Genomic DNA, 24,710 nt, shown 5'->3' on the forward strand with positions numbered 1-24,710 from the left:
CATTTGGCCAGTCATGTCTGCACTGACTCTGTGAAGGAGCTGTTTGCCTAGTGCCACTCGCCAGCTTTCTGCCCGGAACCCTGCACATTCTTCCTTTTCAGACGATAATATAGTTCCCTCTTAAATGCCTCGATTGAACCTGCCTCCACCGCACCCTAGACATTGCATTCCAGATCCCAACCACTCACTACATGAAAATATTTTTCTTCATGTCTCCATTGCTTCTTTTGGCAATAATTTTCTTTTGGATTTCCAGCATCTGCAGTTTTTTTTGTTTTTACCTTAAATCTGTGCCCTTTTGTTCCTGATCCTTCCACCAATGAGAACAGCTTTTCCCCATCTCCTCTGTCCAGACCCCCTCATGATTTTTGTATACCTTTATCAAATCTCCTCTCAACCTTTTCTCCAGTGAAAACAGTGCCAATCTCTCGAATCTATGAACTGGTATGAATTCAACTGTGTTTGTGTGTGCGCGCCCACATGCACGCATATATCTGCCACCCATCATCTGTCCCGTCATCTGAATCTCACCAGGGTAGTTCGTAGGTAGCAACCACTGCTGCCATTCAGCACAGAGAAGCTCTTTTATTGTGAATTGTGCTGAATGAGTAAATAGTTTATTTTTGTTTTGTTTTGCTGCTGAAATATCAGGATATTTTAGAGGATTTCAAATGCTTTCCATTAGCAACCAGTGTTCAAAGAGCTTAATAAATAGCCCGAAACAGCCAGTGTGCTTCTTTTGTAGAGTAAACAGCATCTTTGTAATTCATTTCTTTGCTGATAGGAAATTGCTTGGTATAGACTGTCGCATGGTATAAGCGGTTAGGACTGTACTTCAGAAATGTGTGTTTTACTGTGACATCCTTGAGTAGGTATTTAAGATTGAAGAAACTCAGCTCTTTTTAAATATATGTACTATAAAGATGTTTTTTTTAAAAATCCAATTAGCACTTTGAAAATTTGGAATATTCGTTACTGTTGCTTTAGTTCGAAGTCTTATCTTTTTTCAGCCAAGTTACAGGTTGATACCAAAATGAGGGGGTAATTTAAATTTAACTCAGTTGGTGAAAAGTAAAATCAGCTATCTGCTAGGGATTGTGCAAGTGTCATGTAAAGTGGTGGTCACTTATTTTCCATCTTGTTCAGTGAAAAAGTTTAGTGTGGTTGAAGCTAAGAATTCTCTCCAGGTAAGGAATTGCAGGTAAAAACACATAAGAAAAAGTGAATACACATACATAGGAGCATAAATAGACCATTCAGCACCCCAGCTTGCTCAGCCATTTGATAAGATCATGGCTGATCGATTGTGGCCTCAACTCTCCACCCTCCTACACCCTTTGAGTCCTTGTCAGTCATGAATCTACCTAACTCCACATTAGAAATATTCAATTAACCTCCCTCCGTTACTCTCTGGGGAAGGGAATTTTGATGATTAATGATCCTCTGAGAGAAAAACTTTCTCCTCAACTCCATCTTCAATGGGGGCTCCCTGATTTTCAAACTTTGTCCCCTAGTTCTAGTCTCTCTCATAAGGGGAAACATCTTCTCAGCATCCACCCTGTCAGATCCCCTCAACATATATGTTTCAATAAGATCACTTCTCATTCTTATAGACTCCAGTGGATACAGGTCCAACCTGTCCAGCCTTTCCTCATAAGATAACCCCTTCATCCCAGGAAACAAATGACCTCTCTCTGAACTGCTTCCAATGCAATCCTTTCTTACACAAGGAGACCAAAACTGTGCACACTACTCCAGATGGTCTCATCAACTCATCAATGCTCTGTTCAACTTTAACAAAACTTCTTTACTTTTATATTCCATTCCCCTTGCAATAAATAACATTCCATTTGCCTGCATAATCACTTGCTGTACCTGTATACTAACTCTTTGTGATTCATGTATCAAGATATCTAGATCCAACTGCACTCAGAATTCTACAATCTCTCTCTCTCCCCATTTAAATAATATACTGCTGTTCTATCCTTCCTGCTGAAGTGGACAAGTTCTCATTTTCCCACATTATATTCCATCTACCAGATTTTTGCCCACTCACTTAACCCAATATATGGGATAGCAAGTTGTGAGAAAGACATAAGGAGTCTGCAAGAGTTTGAGTCCATTCTCCCTCATAAAGATTTTTTTGTATTTGTTCTTGGGATGTTGACAAGGTCACATTGCCCATCCCAAGTTGTCCTGAGATGGTGGTGGACCAACTTAAAAGTAGAGGTTGTTTCGGGCTAGTTCAGAGGCTGTCAGTGGTCAGCCAGTGGAAATGTAACCCTCTGGCTGTTCACCCCAGTATCCTATTTGCTTTCTTCATTGTTATTGGTTTCAGCAAATTGTCCATGAGAACCACCAGGCATTTTGTGTGTGGTGGGTGTGTAACAAATACCGTTTGGTTTAAATTTCCTTCCCTTATTCCCTTTGTTCCTCTAATCACTTTGCATTTATTTGCTAATTGTGACCCCTAGATTCAGAATATATTGAAATTTCTCTATTTTGATCAACTTGCCACGTTATTTTCCAGCACCGCTCCCCCCCCCCCCCCCCCACACACACACACACACACACACACACACACACACACACACACACACATTTTGTATGATTAGCAAGCTTGCTTTGTTCATCCATTTTCAAATTCCTTGGAGAACAGTAACGGCTCAAGGATTGATACATGGTCATCTCTAAGCCGATGCAGTTCCAAATGCAACTAACCTTTGTTTCCTGTGCTTTGTTTCCAGCGGCTTCTGATTTCTGAGGCTTGTCCTTTCCATGTCTTCTTTTGTTGCTGACCAGTCTCCTGTGTGATACTGTCAAAAGCTTTGATAAAATCTAAATATCTACCGTTCACTGAATTTCTCCGTGTTCACCGGGAAGAAATTCCAATAAACTGGTCAGACCTTATGTTTCACTTGCATTGTTCCTCATTATTCACTTTTCTTTAACTATTATTTTCTACTGTTCAATATTTTATGTATTACAGTTGCTGGACTTATCAGTCTCTAGTTCATGTGGTTATCTTATTTTTGTCTCCATTGGTACCGGGAGGTGGAATTTTTCCCATTTCAACTACACAGTGTCTGGATCAAGCACTGAGAGGCCAGCTATAGCATAGCCAGATACAGACAATTTCCCTCTATTCTGCCCCAAAATGTTCAACAGCCAAACTTCAGAAGAACACTTCCTATTGCACCAGTATTACATTCTTCCATTTCCTACAGCCATCTTTTGACTTCCTTGCATGATATTGCCAACCAGTGCTGAAATACAGACAGAACTGGATTGAAACTACTAAAACTCTTTCAGGTTGATCTCTTGCAGTCAGTCGTTCCAAGATATTAACACTGCTACTTATAAATTAGAATTCCATTTCTTTCTCAGTCGCATAAAGGCCATTCCAGTGCTATTTTCTAAGTAACTCCTAAAGCTTTTATAAGAAAGTCCATCAGGGTTAGGTGACTTGAACTTTTTAGTCTCCTCAACTTGTCTGCCATTTGATTTGAAATTTGCATTTTATATATTTTTGCTTTGCCATGGAAATGCTACTTTTGTATTGTTGAACCCTTGAACATGGATATGAAGGAGTCATTTAGAATATTGAGTATCCTTTGATCACTTGCTATTTCACCCTGAGGATACTCTTGTTTCTTTGACTGTCTTTTGCCCTCAAAACACTTTTGTAATGCATTCCATTTGTATCTTAGCTATGCCTAATATTCATTTATGCCTTTTGCTCTACCTGTCGATTTATACAGGCCAGTTTCTTTATTGTTCGCAATTTTGCATTGTCTCTATTGTTGCGAGCATTAGTTTCTTCTTTGTCACTCTTCTAGATTATGGTTATCTTGTAGTCTCAGTTATCTTTTGAACTTTCCAATTTCCTTTTGTATGGCTGATTTAAAAAAAACTAACCATATTGTGGTCACTGTTTCCAAGCTATTCCCGATTGTAGCATAAGTTCTCGTTCTATGAATTGGCATTCTGAATAAATATGGCTAAGCCATCAATATTATAAGTAGACTAGAAATAAAATGTTTTGACATCATTCCTGTAAGATCCAGCACCGCCTCTAAGAAATTAATGAATGCTGGTGCGAGAATATTTGAATATCTGACCTTGCCTGTTTTTGTTTTGAAGATATGTTAGTTGTCTTATACAATTTCTGGGCCACCAGACGACCTTGGGAGTGTTCAGAGTTTTAGCTGCAACATGATCCTTTGTATTTTACGCCCACCCCAAACAAGAATATTGAAGTGGCATGGACCAGGATAGGGACTTGCAGGCCAGGAATTTCCATGCTTCTGGCTCGGTAGCTCATGAGCAGGCTAAGACACTATATAAGCAGTCAATATTGCTATTTTGAACCTTAAAAGAGGTTTTGACCATGGCTTGAAAGCGCAATCTGAAAATAAATTTCGCAGCTATATTTTGCTCGGTCTCCCCACTCTGCGCACAGCATTTTTCAGCCTCCTTGGGCAGGGAGGCACCCAAGCTATGCCCCTAATGGCATGGCACATAGTAACTTTATTTAAGCCAAATGACCTCCCCATGACTGAAATTTGGGATCAGTGACAGAGGTCTGAGGCATGTACATTGGTCTTTGGATTGTATTTGTTTCATGTTTGCAGTGCATCTGTTTGGTTTCAGTGTAATCTAAGCAATTAGTCCTTGCATTAACATTAGAGTTATGCTCTTATTTAGTTGAATCTGCATTAATTTAGACACTTTGAGCTGTTTGGGAATATACAGGAGAATTATAGTGTGATATAGTGCTGAATTGCAATTTACTTGAGATTTAATTTTTTTCTTTCTTAGCACCCAGTAGAATCTTATCAACAAATGAACTTCTGCCGCAGTGCACGACGTATGACCTAACTATGGATGCTAAGAGAGATGCAGGTTGTGAACCTCAGAAAGAGAATAGATTTTTGCCATCCCCTCTGAACCGAAGACTTTTTCAATGCGAGTCCAATGACTTTGCTTTACCCAGTGCTACAGAGCCATTAGGCAGTTATTCAGGTAGCCAAAGTACAGAGTCCTCCAAGTGGTCAATTCCTAATGATTTTTTTGAGACTGATTCCAGAAGTCCGTCTGGCATTGGTTTTGTAAATATTGATTCTTATGAACCAGAAAGCAGCGAAGGAGAGGATGAAGACTCAACTATTCAATCATCCTTGGAAAAAGAAGGAAAACTTCAGAAAAGGTTGGACACCATGCTTTCAGAATTAGAGAAAGGTGTTGACTATCTTAATGGGCTACAGTCATATCTCTCAGCTGTAATCCATGATGGTAACAGCCCACAAATTGAGCTGCCATGCTCTGTAGCATTGGACAATTTGTCTAATGCAGACATTGGTGTTAAAGGACATCAAACTGAATTAAAAGAACATAGGAAAACCTTACCAACAGTGGGAAATGCGGAAGAAATTAATGGCTATGTCAGGATGGAGGATATAAAAGAAAAAAGAGAAAGAAATCTTGATAAGGCCTCACTGAGCGTTCAAACAGAAGGAAACATTTTCTGTTGTATGTCAGAGCAACCAAGTTCCTCAGAAATGGTAGTAAGACCAAAAGTTAGAAAGGAAAGAGATGCTAAAAGAGATTTGCACTCCCCTGATGAGTTTTATAGTTATTGTACCAGGGAAATGAAGACTAATGTTGAGTGTTGTGGATCAAATTGTGCCTTGTGGAACTGCAGGAGTAAACTCCATAGAGATTCAAAGATTGGATCTGGACTTAATGGCAAGGAAACTACTGGTATTCAGAAGGAACAGGCCACCATCCAACTACAAGAAAAGCCTGAAGATGTCACAACAGAAAACAGTTTCTGGGATGATTTTGAAAATGATTGTAACAAAGGTGAAGAAAGGTAACAAAATGTTCTGTTTATTGCCCCCTTGAAGGGTATGAAAGCTGATTTATTATTATCCTTAAAAATATAATCAATGCCAATATTCTGACTAGTTCTGAATCTCATTTTGCATATCTCCAAATTGGTGACAAAGCTAAACTTTATACTGTTATCCTTCACCTTAATAACAAAGCCATAATTTTTAACATTTGTCCTTTTTCAGCTTGGCGTACTCAGTACTTTGGGTTAACTGGTCTTGATTAAGTTTACTTAATCCATTCACATACTTAAATCCACTTTAATACTTAAAGCAAACAGATTTTGCAATTGTCATATTAAAACTGATAAACATTTAGATGGCATGTACTTTAATGCACTAATTTTTTCCCCCTCTACCTCCTCTTCAAAAGCAGTTCCCTAAGCAGTGATGAGGAGTGGTCAGCAATATGGACCTCTGATTTCGTTTTAGAACAGATGCACTCTAGTGATGAGAGCTGGGAGACCTTGTCAGGAGTTGAAGAACAACAAACTGAACCAAACAGCATTAGTAGCAGCCTGGATGAAGAAGCTTTTAAACATTGCTTCACTGTAGGGTATGAGTCTACCTTAAGGTATAATCCAGACATTGGATTTAATTTTAAGTCTCTAATGCATAGAATGGGGTGTCAAACATATGGATTAAATGGGGCACAGAATACAGTTTAATCTGGCCCATGTGTGTGTGCTGTGCCTGGATTGTTCTGGGTCCTGAAATGGAACATGAATCTCCCAGCCACTGCTTCTGACAGCCTAAGGACTGCATCTTTCAAACTTGGTGTAGCAGCATTGGCCCCTCTCTATGATATCATCCTTTACCCCACCCACACCCTACCCTTACCCTATGCTGGCAGAGCAAGCCAACATACAAGTGGAGCGACCTGCTGGTAGAGAGGAATGAGACATGAGGATTGCAAATCATGGAGAAGGATTGGTTGGGACCAGAGTTTGGTGGGATTGGAAAAGTGGGGCTTAGAAGCAGGACCTCGTATCCAGAAATTGGTATACCATGTGTCCGTTTTACATGCAAATTAGGGCAAAACATGTCAAAAAAACTTTTACTGAACCTGGCCCATGCCAAGAGCCAAGATGTCTGATCAGGCCTGCTATTTAAAATGAGTTTGACACCCTGTACCAGAATAAAAATCTGTTACTGTATAGTATGTATAGTGACCATTTGTCATTTGATTAAATAATTGAAATTCACCTGATTTCTCAAGTCACCTATTATTTATGGCACATTATATTGTTTTATCCACATGATAAAGAACATAAAGTACATATAATCTGTTTGTGTGCTGTAAGTTCTATGGCTCACCTAGTCCATGCCAATGTTTATGCTCCAGATGAGCCTCCTCGTCAAATGTCAGCATAACCTTCCATTCCTTTCTCTCCTTGTGTGTTTATCTACCATTCTATTAAATGCATTTATGCTATTCACCTTAACTGCTTTCTTGTGGTAGCAAATTTCACATTCTAAGTATGCTTTGACTAAAGAATTCCTAAAACCCACAGCCTATCGGCATCAATCCTATCTTTATGGCCCCTAGGTTTGGATACCCCCCACAAGTCTTTTTCTCCTATCAAAGCCTTTCATAAACTTCTATCAGTTGAACCCTCAAACCTTTTTTTTAAGAGGAATGAACACCATTCTGTTCAATCTTTCTTTTTCTGATTGGTATAACCTCTGTTTTGGCATCTCCATGTAAATGTTTTTTTTGCATCTTCTCCAGATGCCTCTATATACTTCAAAATATGGATACCAGAATTACATGTCAGTCCACTGCTGGTAGTTGTGTAGAGGTAGATTGTATAAATGCAGAGATTAGGCAAACATGCAGCAAAGGCAGAGTGGTTTTAATGTGGGATTTTAACTTCCACATAGATTGGAATGAGCAGACATGTCAGAAAGATAGTGAGATTCTTGAGTGTGTCCAGGATAGTTTTCTGCAGCTGTTTGCTCCAGAACCAACAAGGGGTCATGTCATTAGCAATTTTAGTTAACAGGCTAACAGCATGAACATTTATCCATTAGCAATCAAAATATGATTAGAAAATATGAGGTTGATCACATGCAATGTGGGCTCCTTGTGAACATACATTGGTAATATTGTCGAATACAATTAGGAAGATTTTTTTTATTCATTTACAGGATGTGGTGTCACTGGCTAGGTCAGCATTTATTGTCCATCACTAATTGTCCTTGAGAAGGTGGTGGTGAGCTGTTGCCTTGAACCGCTGCAGTCTATGTGGTGTAGGTACAACCGCAGTGCTGTCAGGGAGGGAGTTCCAGGATTTTGACCCAGTGATAGTGGTGAACATGCTGAATTATTACTTTATGTCAGTATTTCCGGTCGAGGAAGAGGCAGTCAGCATGTCAGAAATCGTAAGGGATCTAAAATTGAATCAGGTTCGGGGATTCACCAAAATTAATGTAAGCTAAATAGCAATAACAAAGAAAATAATAGTCCTAAAGAGTGACAACTCCCCTGGATCATGTGTTTTCTGTCCCAGAGTTTTAAAGTCGTAGTTGATAAAACTGAAGGTGATGTAATTATGATTTTCTAAAGTGCCCTCAATTCAGGAACCGTTCCTTTAGATTGGGATATAGTGCTTGTCACATCGCTATTTTAAGAAAGGCGAGCGGGAAACCAGAGAATTATAGACCTAACTCTAGCCTAACATCTGTTGCCAAAAAATTATTAGAGCCTATAATTAAAGGTAGAGTGACTGAACACTGAAAATTCTCAGCTGTTCAGAGAGCTTGCATGGATTTGTGAAGGGTAGGACATGCCTGACAAACTTGTTTAAATAATTTGAAGAGGTGACTAAAGTGGTGGACAGGAGTATATCAATGTATGTTATTCATACAGATATCCAGAAGGCATCTGATAGGTACTGTTAAGCTAAAGTTGAAGCTCATGAAATTTAAGATAGATTATTTACCTGTTTGGGATATTAGTTGAGCGGTAGGTGACAGAGTAATGGACAAAATAATGGGCAGGTACTCCAGTTGGCAGGACATGACTAGTGGTTTCCCACAAGTTTCCCATAAGCCTCAACTGTTCACAGTATTGATGAATGACCTAGTTGATGAGAATCAAATTTGTCAATGACATAAAGCTAGGTGACATTATAAACAGTGTAGATGGAAGTATAAAATTACAAAACAAATTGATAGATTGAGTGGGCAAAGCTGTGGCAAATGGATTTCAGTGTAGGCAAATGTGATCTACAAAGATAGAAACAGTTCTTTCTATTTGGTCCAAAGCTTGAAACAGTGGAAATCCAAAGAGAACATAAGACATAGGAGCAGAAATTAGGCCATTCGGCCCATCAAGTCTGCTCCACCATTCAATCATGGCTGATAAGTTTCTCAACCCCATTCTCCCGCCTTCTCCCCGTAACCTTTGTTCCCCTTACCAATCAAGAACCTATCTATCGTGGTCTTAAATACACTCAATGACCTGGCCTCCACAGCCTTCTGTGGCAATGAATTCCATTGATTCACCACTCTCTGGCTAAAGAAGTTTCTCCTCATCTCTGTTCTAAAAGGTCTTTCCTTTACTCTGAGGCTGTGCCCTCAGGTCCTAGTCTCTCCTACTAATGGAAACGTCTTCCCCATGTCCACTCTATCCAGGCCTTTCAGTATTCTGTAAGTTTCAATCAGATCCCCCCTCATCTTTCTAAACTCTATCGAGTATAGACCCAGAGTCCTCAAATGTTCCTCTTATGTTAAGCCTTTCATTCCTGGGATTGTTCTCGTGAACCTCCTCTGGACCCTTTCCAGGGCCAGAACATCCTTCCTGAGATACGGGGCCCAAAATTGCTCACAATATTCTAAATGTGGTCTGACCAGAGCCTAAAAAAGCCTCAGCAGCACATTCCTGCTTTTATATTCTAGTCCTTTCGAAATAAATGCCAACATTGCATGTGCCTTCCTAACTACCGACTCAACCTGCAAGTTAACCTTAAGAGAATCCTGGACTAGGACTCCCAAGTCCCTTTGCACTCCAGATTTCTGAATTCTCTCCCCATTTAGAAAATCGTCTATGCCTCTATTCTTCCTACCAAAGTTCATGACCTCACACTTGCCCACGTTGTATTCCATCTGCCACTTCTTTGCCCATTCTCCTAACCTGTCCAAATCCTTCTGCAACCTCCGCACCTCCTCAATACTACCTGTCCCTCCACCTATCTTTGTATCATCTGCAAACTTAGCCAGGATGCCCTCAGTTCCTTCATCTGGAGCATTAATGTATAAAGTGAAAAGTTGTGGTCCCAACACTGACCCGTGCGGAACTCCACTAGTCCCCGGCCGCCATCCTGAGAAGGACCCCCTTATCCCCACTCTCTGCCTCCTGCCAGACAGCCAATCTTCTATCCATGCTAGTACCTTGCCTCTAACACCATGGGCTCTTATCTTACTGAGCAGCCTCCTGTGCGGCCCTTGTCAAAGGCCTTCTGGAAGTCCAAGTAGATAACATCCATTGGCTCTCCTTTGTCTAACCTACTCGTTACCACCTCAAAGAGTTCTTACAGATTTGTCAGGCATGACCTCCCCTTGATGAAACCATGCTGACTTTGCCTGATTTTACCATGCACTTCCAAGTATTCTGAAATCTCATCCTTAATAATGGACTCTTAAAATCTTACCAACAACTGAGGTCAGGCTAATCGGCCTGCAATTTCCCGTCTTTTGCCTCATCCCTTCTTAAACGGGGGGGTTACATTAGCGATTTTCCAGTCCTCTGGGACCCTCCCTGACTCCAGTGATTCCTGAAAGATCACCACTAACACCTCCACTATCTCTTCAGCTATCTCCTTCAGAACTCTGGGGTGTAATCCATCTGGTCCGGGTAATTTATCCACCTTCAGACCTTACAGTTTTCCTAGCACCTTCTCCTTGGTAATGGCCTCCATACTCACCTCTGCTCCCCAACTCTCTTGAACTTTGGGGATGTCTTTCGTGTCTTCCACTGTGAAGACTGACGCAAAGTACCTATTCAGTTCTTCTGCCATTTCTTTGATCCCCACTACTACTTCTCCAGCGTTGTTTTCCAGCGGCCCAGTATCCACTTTGGCCTCTCCCTTACCCTTTATATATCTAAAAAAAACTCTTGCAATCTTCTTTTATATTACCGGCTAGTTTACCCTCATATTTAATCTTCTCCCTCCTTATTTCTTTTTTAGTTGTCCTCTGTTGGTCTTTGTAGGCTTCCCAATCCCCTGGTTTCCTACTGCTCTTCGCCGCATTGTATGCTTTCTCTTTAGCTTTTAAGCTGTCCCTGACATCCCTTGTCAGCCATGGTTGCCTCGTCCTCCCTTTAGTATGCTTCTTCCTAGGGATGAATTTTTGCTGTGTCTCCCAAATTACTCCCAGAAACTCCTGCCATTGCTGTTCCACTGTCTTTCCTGCTAGGCTCATCTCCCAGTCAGTTCTGGCCAGCTCCTCCCTCATGTCTCTGTAGTTGCCTTTATTCAACTGTAATACCGTTACGTCTGATTCCAGCTTTTTCCTCTCAGATTTCTTGGCAGTCCAGGTACATCGATCATTAAAATGCCATGAGGAGATGCAGAAGATAATTTAAAGGTCCAGTGGAATGCTGGCCTTAATATGCAGAAGGCTAGAATACATGAGGTGGGAGGAGGGGTGGAAGTCATGCTTCAGATATGCAAAGCCGTGGTTAAATCACACCTGGAATACTGAGTATATCTGGACACAGCACTTTAGAAAGGCATATCGACCTATTGACAGAGCGCAGCGCAGGTTTACCAGAATGATGTCTGGATCCCAAGAGTTAAATTATAGAGCGAGATTAACAAATTAGGTTCTCTGGAATTTAGAAGGCTAAGGGCTGATTTGATTGAAACTGTCAAGATATAAGGTGGAACAGATAGGGGAGATAGAGAAAAACTATTTTTGATAGTTGGGTAGTCTAGGATTAATGAGGGAATAGTCTTAAAATTAGAGCCAGACCTGTCAGGAATGAAATTAGGGAACACTTTTATGCTCAAAAGGTGGTAGAAGTTTGGTAAGATTTAGATTCTTCTGAGATTTAGAATTTTTGTTATCCAAAGATTATAGAAATATGGAGCAAGGGCAGGTGTGTGACCTTTGGCCACAGATTGGTCATGATTTCGTTGAATCCCAGAACGGGCTTGAGGGACTAAATGGCCTACTGCTGTTCCAATGTTCAATTCTATGCCTCTGGAAATGAGCCCTAGTGCTTCGATTATTTGTTGTATTATACCATCAGCCTTATATAATTAATTTGCAAATTCCTTAATATTGATAGAACTCAAATTAGAGCTGTCAAATTAGTGTTGACAAAAAAATGTACTTGTAGGGATGAGGCAATTGCCTGACTGAAATTGAAAGTGGGCAAGAAGGGAAAAATATGGGGCCATTGTACTGGGTAATTCCCTTGATTTTGGATTATTTTATTTTTAAACAGTAGTTGTAAATTTTAGAACCTGTTTTAAGAAACTACTTTTTGGGTAGCTAGCCTGCCAAACCTTGTTCACAAGCTTCTGTCCATAGTCTGATGCCTGAACGTTAATGAGCATTATCCACCCATGTGATATTGGAAAATGTTGACCTAAATGGAATTTAATGTCAAGAAAGATCTTGGGCAGGATTTCCCAGTCGGTGTACGGGGGCGGGACCCACACACCAACTTGTAAAATGACGCGGGATGACGTCGGGCAGAACTCTCGATGTTACCCCGCGTCTTTTCAATTTTCAGTTCGGCAGGGGCACAGCCAAATCAGCTGTACATCCGCTGACCTGTCAACGGCCTATTGAGGCCATTTAAAAAGTAGTTGCACTAGATAAAGGACCTGACCTTAAGGTTGGTGGGCAGGCCGGGAGCCCTGGCAGGCTTCAGAAAAAGCATGAAACCTCATCCACGGGCAGGATGAGGTTTCATGTAGGTTTTTAAAAATTTAATAAAAGTTTAATTAAAGGCGATGGACATGTCCCAACTCATGTAATGGTATCACATGAAGGGACATGCAAGGGAAATTTTATTTTTCTATATTTAACATTTTTGACGTTGGCACCGATTTCCCTGAGGCAGCACTTAGCCTCACGGAGATGAGTGCGCTCTCGGCTTAGGGAATCCCCCCCCCCCCCCCACCTGCACAGGGAGCGGACGTCACGCTGGGTGGGCCTTAATTGGTCTGCCCGTGTAAAATGGCACACCCCCGATTGGGGGCATTGACTGGAGGCGCGCCCGCTCCTGAACTTCCCCCCCCCCCCCCCCCCCCGCCCCCCCCCCACCCCCGACAGGGGGAAAATTCTGTCCTGTGTGATTAAATGCCAGCACCGTTTGGCCTTTTTTTGTTTTTCTTTTTTTTCTGTACTTGTATACTAGTTTTTAGTGATTCGTGTGCCTGGAAACCAAAATCCCATTGTTTCTCCACAGTTCCTACTCTCACATCATTAATGGAATATTCCAAGTTCCCTTTCTTGGATCCAACATGGAGATCCCATGTTTCCCACATGAACTGGATCTACAGTTTTGCGCACTCATTACATTTATGTAGTGCTTAGCAAGATCACATGTTGACCCAAGCACTTTTCAGCCAGTAAGATATAGTATAGTCATTGTGGTAATGGAAGAAACATGGCAGAGAATTTGCACACAGCAAGCTCCCACAAACAACAGTATAATCGTGACTGGGTAGTCTGGTTTTTGAGATATTGATGGAGGAATAAATATTGGCCAGGACACTGGGAATAACTCCCCTACTCTTTGAAATAGTGCCAAGGGAATCTATTACTTCTGCCTGAGGGTAGGCATGGCCTAGGTTTAACATCTCATCCAAAAGGCACCTCTGACAGCACAATACTCCTTCAGTATTGTATTGGAATGTCAGCCTTGATATGTATGCTCATGTCCTGGATTGACACTTGAAGTCACAACCTTCTCACTCCAAGATGAGAGTGCTACTAATTGAGCGATAGCTGACACAATGATGGACTCCAGTAACTTCCCCGCAGCTGATATTAACCCAACAGGTGTATTGTTTCATAGTTTGTCCCTCTGCCCCTTAAATAATAGTGGCATTTGCAGTTTTTCAGTCCTAAGGGGCATAATTGAGGCTAAGGGATAAGTCAATAGAGATGCAGTGGCAGACATTTAAAGGGATTTTTCAGAATACACAGAATAGATACATTCCAATCAAGGGACCCACCATCTGTGGTTAACTAAAAAAGCGAAAGGTAGTAACTTAAAGAAAAAGCATATAATTTCTCAAAGACGGCAGGTCAGAAGATTGGACAGAATATAAAGAAGAGGAGCAAAGAATGACAAGAAGATTAATAAGGGAAAAATTAGAGTACGAGAGAAAGTTAGCCAGAAATATAAAGGTGATAGTAAGAGTTTCTATAGATATTTAAATAAGAAAACAATTAACAAAGCGAACGTTGGTTCTATAGAATTGAGTCTAGGGGATTAATACTGGAAAATAGGGAGATGGCAGATGAATTGAACCGGTAATTTACATTGGTCTTCACTATGGAGAATACAAGTAACATCCCAGAAATAGCTGTAAATCAGGAATTTGAAGAGAGAGAGGAGCTCAGGAAAAATGATGCTTAGCAAATTGTTGGAGCTGCGGGCTGATAAATTCTCGAATCCTGATGGACTTCATCCTAAGGTCTTAAAAAAAATGGCTAGTGAGATAGCTGATGCATTTGTTTTAATTTTTCAGAATTCCCTAGATTTCAGGAAGGTTCCATTAGATTGGAAAATAGTGAAAGTAAAATCTTTATTTAATAAAGGAAGGAGACAACAGGAAACTACCGGCCAGTTAGCTTAACATCTGTCTTAGGGAAAATATTGGAATCTATTATTAAAGAAGTTAAAGCAGGGCACTTAGAAAACTTCAACGAAATCAGGCAGAGTCAACATGGTTTTATGAAAAGAAAATCATATTTAACCAATTGATTGGAGTTCTTTGAGTGAATCACATGTGTTGTGGATAAAGGGGAACTGGTGGATGTATTGTGCTTAGATTTCCAGAAGGCATTTGATATGGTGCCACATCAAAGGTGGAACATAATAGCTCATGGCGTTAAGGGGTAACATATTGACACGGATAGAAGATTGACTAGCTAACAGGAAATAAAGTATGCAAAAATGGGTTTTTTTCTTGTTGGAAAGACGTGATGAGTGGTGTGCCACAGGGATCAGTGGTGGGGCCTCAACTTTTTACATTTTATGTAAATGACTTGGATGAAAGGACTGAAGGTATGGTTGCTAAATTTGCTGATGACGCAAAGATAAGTAGGAAAGTAAGTTGTGAAGAGGACACAAAGAGGCTACAAATGGATACAGATAGGTTAAGTGAGTAGGCAAAGACCTGGCATATGGAGTATAATGTGGGAAAATGTGAAATTGTCCATTTGGTAGGAGGAATAAAAAAAGAAGCATATTATCTAAAGAGCGAGAGATTATAGAGCTCTGAGATGCAGAAGAATCTGGGTGTCCAAATGAAAGAAACACAAAAGGCTAGGATGCAGTTACTGCAAGTAATTAGGAAAATTAATAGAATGTTATCATTTATTGCGAGGGGAATTGAATACAAAAGTAGAGAGGTTATGCTTCAGTTATACAGGGCACTGGTAAGACCACATCTGGAGTACTGTGTAAAGTAATGGACTCCTTATTTAATAAAGGATGTAAATGGGTTAGAAGCAGTTCAGAGAAGGTTTCTAAAATAATACCAGGAATGAGTGGGTTGTCTTGTGAGGACAGACTAGGCTTGTATCCACTGGAGTTTAGAAGCATTAGAGACAACTTGATTGAAACCCTTAAGATCCTGAGGGGTCTTGACAGGGTGGATGTGGAGAGGATGTTTCCTCTTGTGGGAGAATCTGGAACTAGGGGTCACTGTTTAAAAATAAGCGGTTGCCCATTTGAGACAGATGAGGAGAATATTTTCTCTGAGGGTGGGGAGTTTTTGGAACATTCTTTCTCAAAAGACATGGGAAGCAGAGTCATTAAATATTTTAAGGCAGAACTAGATACATGCTTGATAAACAAGGGGATGAAAGTTTTTTGAGGTTAGGTAGGAGGTTACAATCGGATCAGCCATGATCGTATTGAATAGCGGAGCAGGCTCAAGGGACCGAGCGGCCTACTCTTGCTCTTAATTCGTACATTAGTATAATTACTGACTCTAGAGAGCATTGGGAAATTATAAATAACACATTTAATAACAAAACAAAGTACGAGTTAGAAGCCAGCTTTTTCCATTTCTAGTTGTGAAGGTTTTCTCCTCTGCATACTTTTTCTAAATGCAAACACATGATTTCATGTATGGTAACTTTTTAAAACTTCCATAGGGAACAAACCTCTTTGGAAGAAGGAGAAATCCCCTGGGTAGCATTCAATGAAGAAAGTGACAGCAGCAGCAGTAGTACTGATGAGACTGAAGGGTTGGGTCAACTTGCACATTCAGGACTTCTAATTCTGGATGGTAACAACAACTTTGAAGATGATTCGAGCATAAGTGAAGACTTGGACATGGAATGGAGGTTTGTGTGTTTTTTTTATATTTTTGTTGGCACCCAATCACCACTACTTGCAGCTTTAATTGTCATCATGTGATTATCCTAAACTGCCTATAAATGAGGCTCTTTTCACCCCCATCTATTGTTTTGCATGAAGTCATTATGAAAAATACTTCTTGTGCAGAACTTTCTCCATCGCTGATTACATATTAGAGTATCTGTAGGGAACTAGATCTGGTTTTACTATCTTGCAAGATAAAGAAATCTGATATCTCATTTAACGCTAGATAAACGATAAGCAAATCAGCTTGACCGGTTGTGAGAAAACCATGTGCTTATACGTTTATAAATGATGACATTGTAGATAAATTACCTGTCACTGACCTGTCTAACATGTTGCTAGAATCTGTGCCATTGTATAATTTTATTTCACCGCAGTCTGTTTTCTATTCCTCGTGATATACATCCTAGTGTTGCACTGGGACATATCCTGCTGAGATACTGAAGGCTATTAGATTGGCAATTCTTACAGTCTTTAACAGTTTTTAATTGTATTCTTTTACCAAATTGGGCAGTGAGTATTTCTCTCATTTCAGGTTTTTAATCCTAATAATTTGGAAATTGTTTTAAGATTCAACATAGAGAAGACTCATCAGCTGGCCTGTGAATGTGATTGTCGGCATTAACCCATGCATCAGAATGAGCTAAGTGCTTTCACAGTTGGGAAAACTTTCTCATAGGTGTTTGCACAATTCGTACTTGCCCAACCTTCATAGTGCAGCAGTAAAGAAAAGGCCTGCAGCAGCTTAGACAAAAAAAATCCTAAAATTTAAACCTGATGAAGCAAACAAGCTTTGGTTCTACTAAATGTTACATAGGAGTTCAGGGACGCAGGGGTCATAGGTGATTAAATCATCAAAGGTTCATAAGCAGCAAGTGGGAGGAGGTCTTCACTATTGTCAATGTTTACTCTATGGAAGCAGGTAGGAAACATTTCTGGATCCCTAACAGTACAGCCAGGGTAAGACAACTGAACATAACCTTAAATTAACATAGTACAAAACATATATATCATAACACTCACCCAAGAAGCTCTCCTAAAGTACTTTATAGTTTCTGGGATAGACTTTATACTCTAGGTCTTCTTTTGGAAGTGTTTGCAAGTATTTGCAAGCTTGGAAGATAGCTCCCATTTAATGTAACTGTTGCATGTAGATGACATCGCATTCACTTCGGGCCACATGTTGGCAGGTTGTATTCCTCCATGTCATCTTAATTTTTTTTAAAAACCTTTCCTGCTGGAGAAGACAATCCAGGTGTGATAAGTCAAGGGTCCCCAGAATCTAGTGCTAACCCCATTAGAGGAACAAGTTCTCGAAGACCCTGGAAGGAAACCTATTATAGGAGATGCTGAAGTTGGGGTAAATAGTTGGGCAGCTGTCAGCTGAGAATCTGTCTGCAACTAATGCCTTTTTGTCGTACGTTCTCATTTCCCAGTTATCAGCATGGAAGCACTTTACCACAGCACTTACTGAAAGCTATATGTGAAGTTGTTCCATCATCATTGTGACCATTCTTCATTTTTTCCTTTTAGATGTGCTGGACGTTGAAGGCACAGGCCTCAAAATATCTGCTTGTGCCAGCCAGCACTGTATAGGGCACACTGTCATTCACTCTTTCTTTTAAGTACAAGGTCAGAAATGTCCACCTTGGGTAACAGAGAATGCACTAGATGAGATAGATCATTAGTGAACAGGAGCAATGAAAAGGGTATTAGGAGGGCAGCACAGAGAAAGGGATAACATTGCTGGTTGGAGGTTAAGTGGATGACCCAAATAATCTGAATTTCATGAATTCTACTTTTTTAAAAAGTAGGATATTTTCAGATGTTTGATACTTACAAAGCATCATGCATTTGTTACAAGCATTTGGGCTTATACCTAACAGTGGTTCAGATGGTAGCTTTAACGGAGTCTACTAGCTACTTGTCCAGTTATCCTGCAAGATGGTTTCAGAAAATGAGCAAGCATAAAAATAGAATGCATTTTATAGTCATTGACAGAGTGGTGCCCATTTGACTATAGCTCTGCTTGCAACATGTGCGTTAACTTAGCCATCACTTCCCTGGTAATGCAAAGTGTTGACAACGTTGTTCATTGTCTGTACAGTCTGGGTTAATGGTGCTGGTGGATAGGTGTAAAGTGCCTCTGTACACTTTGACTTGCCTGATATCCCTCTGTTGATTATGTGCCTCCTTTTTCCAAAAAGCAGACTTGTGCATAAGTTCCACTGAAAGCCCTGAAAAGCAAAAAGAAAGCAGCACCACAGATAGTACTGTAAAAGATTCAGTACCTCTGTTGAAACACAAAAAAAAACTAACGAAAGTTTTAGCAATATCCTGACAAATAGGCAACTACTGGCCTCTGTAAACTGATGTCTGTGTGCAGTTTGGCACCCAACAGTTCTGAATTCTGAGTTTATGTGGGTGGGTAATGGAAACTCTTGAATAACGAAGGCTGAGTGGTGACTTAATAGAGCCCTTTAAAATTGTGAAAAGTGTGACAGAATGGATACTGAGAGAATGTTTCCACTTGTGAGGAAGAACATAACTATAGGCCATCAATATAAGATAGTCATCAGGAAATCCATTAGGAAATTCAGAATAAGCTTCTTTACCCAAAGAGTGGTGAGAAAGTGGAACTCGCTATTGTAGTAAGTGGTTGAATTGAATAGTGTAGGTGCATTTAAGGGGAGGCTAGACAAGCATATGAAGGAGAAGGAAAAGGGTTATGTTAATAGATTTAGGTGAGGAAAGATTGGAGGAGACTCGAGTGGAGCATACATGCTGGTATGGATCGGTTGGGCCAAATGGCCTGTTTCTGTTCCGTATATCCTGTGTAAATTGATAGAAATGATGGAAAATCATGTGGAAGATTGCATAATGGTATCATGACATCATATTGGCACCATAGTACAGACTCTACTTTTATATGTGAAATCAACAGAGATTCTAGTCACAGCAGATAAGCATTTACTAAAGCCTCCTCAAAAACTAATTGTGGCAAGCCGCTTATCTATGCTGATAATCCAGGTGCAACATGAAACCAAACATAGATATGTGAAGAGACTGAAGCACCCACTTGCATCACTAGAACAATTTCTATATATAAAAAAACTCACTATTGTAACATCCAACTCTGGGAGATGGATAACCAAGGCAAAACAACACTTGAATGATCATGATTTGCTCCCTATTTGCTGGAAGAGATTTATGAAGACTGCTAAGCATACTCTCCAGCATTATAGGTTGTGATCCCAAAACATATCTCATAATACCCTTAATGCCTCACTTCCTACAGTTCTTGATCAGAATCTTGAGTTCAGGAGGCCTGCCTTGAAGATAACCGTTTTCCTGGCACAAGCTCCTACGAATGCCAGTATACTTGGTACAAAAGGTGTGATGCCCTCACTAAATCATCTTGTGTTCTGCTGTATTCCACTATAAGCCACTTTTCCCAATCTGGACATCTGTAACCAGGATATCCTCAACTGTTGATTTGGGAAGTATCCCAGAATGGGTACTTTGAAATGGTTTCATTGTGGGGGTAGCACAGAGGGATGAGACTGATCTATTGTTTAAGAGCACTTTGCTAGCTTATAGTTCCAAATTCTCAAGATGTTAAACCAATGAATAGTAACGCAAACTCTTAACATACTGCAAGGACTTAAGATAGAATCCCTCTTTCAGATTTTGTACAGACTGCAACACACAATTTTCATGTGGTTACACATATCCACTTAATAGTGAGCTACAATAGCTCAACTGACAAAATTGTTAGGATTCTTTTTCAAATTAGAGCAACATTTACTGGACCCACCAGGAGTTAGAGAAATATTTGAAGTGCATCTTAGTTTTAGACTTGGCAATTGTTCTCCATATTGTTCACAGGTTATTAAATCCACATTGCAGGATGTTAATACCATATAATTATGTAGAATCTACAGCACAGAAACGGGTCATTCGAGCGTCTTAAACCAATGTTTATGATCCACGTACACCTTTTCCCACCTGACTCTTATTTGACCTTCCCTGTCTCACTTGTGCATGCATCACACTTCTTATTAAATGTGTCAATGCTATCTACTTCATATACTCCATATGGTAGTGTGTTCCACATATGAATCCGTGAAGAAATTTTTCATAAATTATTTATTTGATCCATTGGTGGCTATTTATACCTCCTTGTTCTGGATTTAACCCCAAGCGGCCACTGCTTCTCCATGTTCATTATGTGTTTGGTGGTATCATGCTCAGGTTAGCTGAAGTGGTAGAGGATGATCTGTTGACTGTGGAGGCTAGTGGGGCAGTGGGTAAGGACAAGGGCAGTCTTATTATGGTTCTGGGAAGGAGCAAGAGCTGAAGTGCAGGAAATGGAATGGGCACGGTTGAGAGCCCTAATAGCTACAGCTGAAGGGAATCCTAGATTGAAGAAAAAAGGAGACATATCAGAAGCACTGGTATGGAAGGTGGCATCATCAGAGACTGAGAAACTGGAGGAATGGAATAGAGTATTTGAAGAAAATGGGATGGGAGGAGGTGTAGTCGAGGTAACTGTAAAAGTCAGAGGACTTAGCATGGAGATAGAGAAGTCAAGGAAAAGAGTCAGAGATGGACCACATGAAGGCAAAGGAAAGAGAGAAGCTGGAAACTAAGTTGGTGGAATTTTTTCAACCTAGAACGAGAGCAGGAAACAGCACTACGTAGTCATCAATGTGCCAGGAAAAAGAGATGAAAGATGGTACTCAAGGGTGGTTGATGGCATAGTGGTATTGTCACTGGACTGGTAGCCCGGAGACCTAGGCTAATGCTCTGGGGATCAGGTTTGAATCCCAGCATGGCAGATGGTTGGATTTGAATTCAAAAAAAAAAATCTGGGCAGAGCTGGCGGCACAGTGGTATACAGTTGGCAGGCAGTTCCTTTGGGAGAACTCAACATGGCATCAGGTCAAACGTGGGCAAGGAAACCTCCTGCTGATTACCACATATTGCCCACCCCACCCCTCAGCTGGCGAATCAGTTCTCCACTAGGAGGAAGCACTGAGGGTAGCAAGAGCACAGAATATACTCTGGGTGGGAGACTTCACAGAGTGATTCGGTTAGCACCACCATAGGCCCAGCTGGCCCAGTCCTAAAGGACATAGCTGCTAGACTGGGTCTGCGGCCAGTGGTGAGGGAATCAATAAGAGGGAAAACCACACTTGACCTCGTCCTCACCAACCTGCCTGCCGTGGATACATCTGTCCATGACAGTATCTGTGGAGTGACCACCACCCAGCCTTGTGGAGACAAGTTTCTTCCTCACTTTGGGAATACCCTCCATTGTGTTGTGTGGCACTACCACCGTGCTAAATGGGATAGATTTTGAACAGATCTAGCAACTCGAGACTGAGCATCCATGAAGTGCTATGGGCCATTAGCAGCAAGACAACTTGTAACCTCGTCGGCATATCCCCCACTCTACCATTGTCACCAAGCGAGGGGAACAAACCTGGTTCAATGAAGAGTGCAGGAGGGCATGCCAGGAGCAGCACCAGGCATACCTAAAAATGAATAGTGAACCTGGTGAAGCTACAACACAGGATTAGTGTACCAAACAGCATATGCAGCAGGTGATAGAGCTAAGCAATCCCACAACCAAAGGATCAGATCTAAGCTCTGCAGTCCTGCCACGTCTAGTCGTGAAAGGTAGTGAACAGTTAAACAACTCAGGAGGAGGAGGCTTCACAAATATCCCCATCCTCAATGATGGAGGGGCCCAGCACATCAGTGCAAAAGATAAGGCTATAGCATTTGCAACAATCTTCAGCCAGAAGTGCTGAGTGAATGATCCGTCTCAGCTTCCTCCAAAGGTTCTCAGAATCACAGATGCCAGTCATCAGCCAATTTGATTCACTCCACATGATATCAAGAAACAGCTAAAGGCACTGGATACTACAAAGGTTTTGGGCCCTGACAAATTCCGGCAATATTACTGAAGAACTTGCCGCTAGCCAAGCTATTGCAGTACAGCTACAACACTGGTATCTACCCGCCTATGTGAAAAATTGCTCAAGTATGCCCTGTACACACGAAGCAGGACAAATCCAACCTGGCCAATTACTGCCCCATGAGGCTACTCTCGCTCATCAATAAAGTGATGGAAGAGGTAATCAACAGTGTTATCAAGTGGCACTTGTTCAGCAATAACCTGCTCACTGATGCTCAGTTTGGGTTCCGCCGGGGTCATTCAGCTTCCGACCTTATTACAGCCTTGGTTCAAACATGGACAAAGGAGCTGAACTCCAGAGGTGCGGTGAGAGTGACTGCCTTTGAGATCAAGGTAGCATTTGATCAAGCATGGCATCAGAGAATCCTAGCAAAACTGGAGTCGATGGGAGTCAGGAAAACTCTCCGCTAGTTGGAGTCATACCTAGCACAAAGGAAGATTGTTGGAGGTCAATCGCCTCAGCTCCAGGATGTCACTGCAGGAGTTCCTCAGGGTAGTGCTCGAGGCCCAACCATCTTTAGCTGCTTCATCAATGACCTTCCTTCCATCATAAGGGATATTCACTGATGATTACACAATGTTCAACACCATTTGCGATTCCTCAGATACTGAAACAGCCCATGTCCAAATGCAGCAAGCCCTGGATGATATCCAGGATTGGGCTGACAAGTGGCAAGTAACATTAATGCCACACAAGTGTCAGGCAATGACTAATCTCCAACAAGACAGAATCTAACCACTGCCCCTTGACATTCAATGGCATTACCATTGCTGAATCCCTCACTATCAACATCCTGGGGGTTACCATTAACCAGAAACTGAACTGGACTAGCAATATAAATACTGTGGCTATAAGAGTAGATCAGAGGCTAAGAATCCTGCGACAAGTAACTCGCCTCCTAACTCCCCAAAGTTTGTCCACCATCTACCAGGCATAAGTCAGGAATGTGTTTCATCACAAAGCATATGGAAAAGATAAATACAACATATAAATAAAATTCAGACATTCAATACTTGTACTGAGTTTGTAGTTTTCTCTGACTGACTTGCTTTTCAGATAATTTTACAGAATTTACATTCTTGAAAATGCATCAGCAATTACATTACCCTTTTCAACAATATGAACAATCTTTAAATTATAAAGCTGTATTAACAAACTCCACCGAACAGTCTTGTCATTCTGAATCTTAAATTTTTCCACAAAGGCCAAAGGATGATGGTCAGTATATACTAATGTTTCTTTACAGAATGATGGATACATACCTCAAAATGCTTAACAATCCCAGGGTTTCCTTTTCTACTGTAAAATATGTCCTTTGGTGCTGATTTAATTTTTTAGAAAAGTACCCCACTGGCTTCTCTATGCCTGATTCATTATTGTGCATTAAGACTGCACCCACCCACCCAAGTCACCAATATCGATTGCCAGCTTGAAAGGTTTAACAAAATTAGGGGCTGCTAATACTGGCTCATTAATTAGAATTGCCTTCAGCTTATCAAAAGCTGTCTGGCATTCTCTTGACCTTTGCTTTCTTTTGCAATTAATCCGTTAGTGGAGCTGCTATCGTGCTGAAGTTTGGCTCAAATTTACGATAGAAACCACGCATTCCTAAAAATCTCATGATTTCGCATTTAGTTTTTGGAAAAGGGAATTCCATCAAAGGCTTTTCCTGGAAAGATTTGTTGCTGCCCTACGATATGCCCTAAATAAGTTACTCATGCTTTTGCGAACTCACTTTTTGCAAGGTTTATTACTAGACCTGCCAACTGTAATTGTTTAAATAAGGCTTCCAAATATTTTAAATGGTCTTTCCACGTGTTGCTATAAACCAATACATCATCCAAATAAACCACACAGTTAGCAACATTAGTGATCACCTGATTCGTTAGCCTTTGGAAAGCAGCCGAAGCATTTTTAGTCCAAGTGGCGTTACTTGGCGTTGGTATAGCCCATTTGGCGTGACAAAACCCGATATCTCCTCGGCTCATGATGTTAAAGGTGGTTGCCAGTATCCTTTCAATAAACCTATCTTAGTAAGGAATGTGGTACAGCCAACATTGTCAATACAATCCTCTAGACGAGCGATTGGTTAGGAATCCACTTTTGTTACCGCATTAACCTAGTCTATTCAAAATCTGGTTGACAAATCAGGTTTAGGCACTAACACTACTGGAGAACACCAGCTGCTTTGTCTGGGCTCAATTGGGTGATTTTCTAACATATATTGAATTTCTGCTTATATTT

General features: G+C 40.8%; 1 protein-coding gene across 6 annotated transcripts in view; it reads left to right on the forward strand.

The window, feature by feature from the left end:
- The window catches only part of pja2 (praja ring finger ubiquitin ligase 2), a 101,847-nt gene that overhangs the window by 22,881 nt on the left and 54,256 nt on the right, over positions 1–24,710 (forward strand). For 3 of the 6 annotated variants that reach the window (XM_041185559.1, XM_041185564.1, XM_041185558.1), the window contains exons 3-5: positions 4,822–5,875; positions 6,268–6,468; positions 16,251–16,442. In XM_041185559.1, the coding sequence (XP_041041493.1) occupies positions 4,822–5,875; positions 6,268–6,468; positions 16,251–16,442 (1,447 nt within the window). The remainder of the gene's footprint in view (positions 1–4,821; positions 5,876–6,267; positions 6,469–16,250; positions 16,443–24,710) is intronic. The other 3 variants (XM_041185562.1, XM_041185560.1, XM_041185563.1) reach the window with 3 other exon arrangements.

Source organism: Carcharodon carcharias, chromosome 4 (assembly GCF_017639515.1).
Source record: "Carcharodon carcharias isolate sCarCar2 chromosome 4, sCarCar2.pri, whole genome shotgun sequence".
NCBI lineage: Eukaryota > Metazoa > Chordata > Chondrichthyes > Lamniformes > Lamnidae > Carcharodon > Carcharodon carcharias.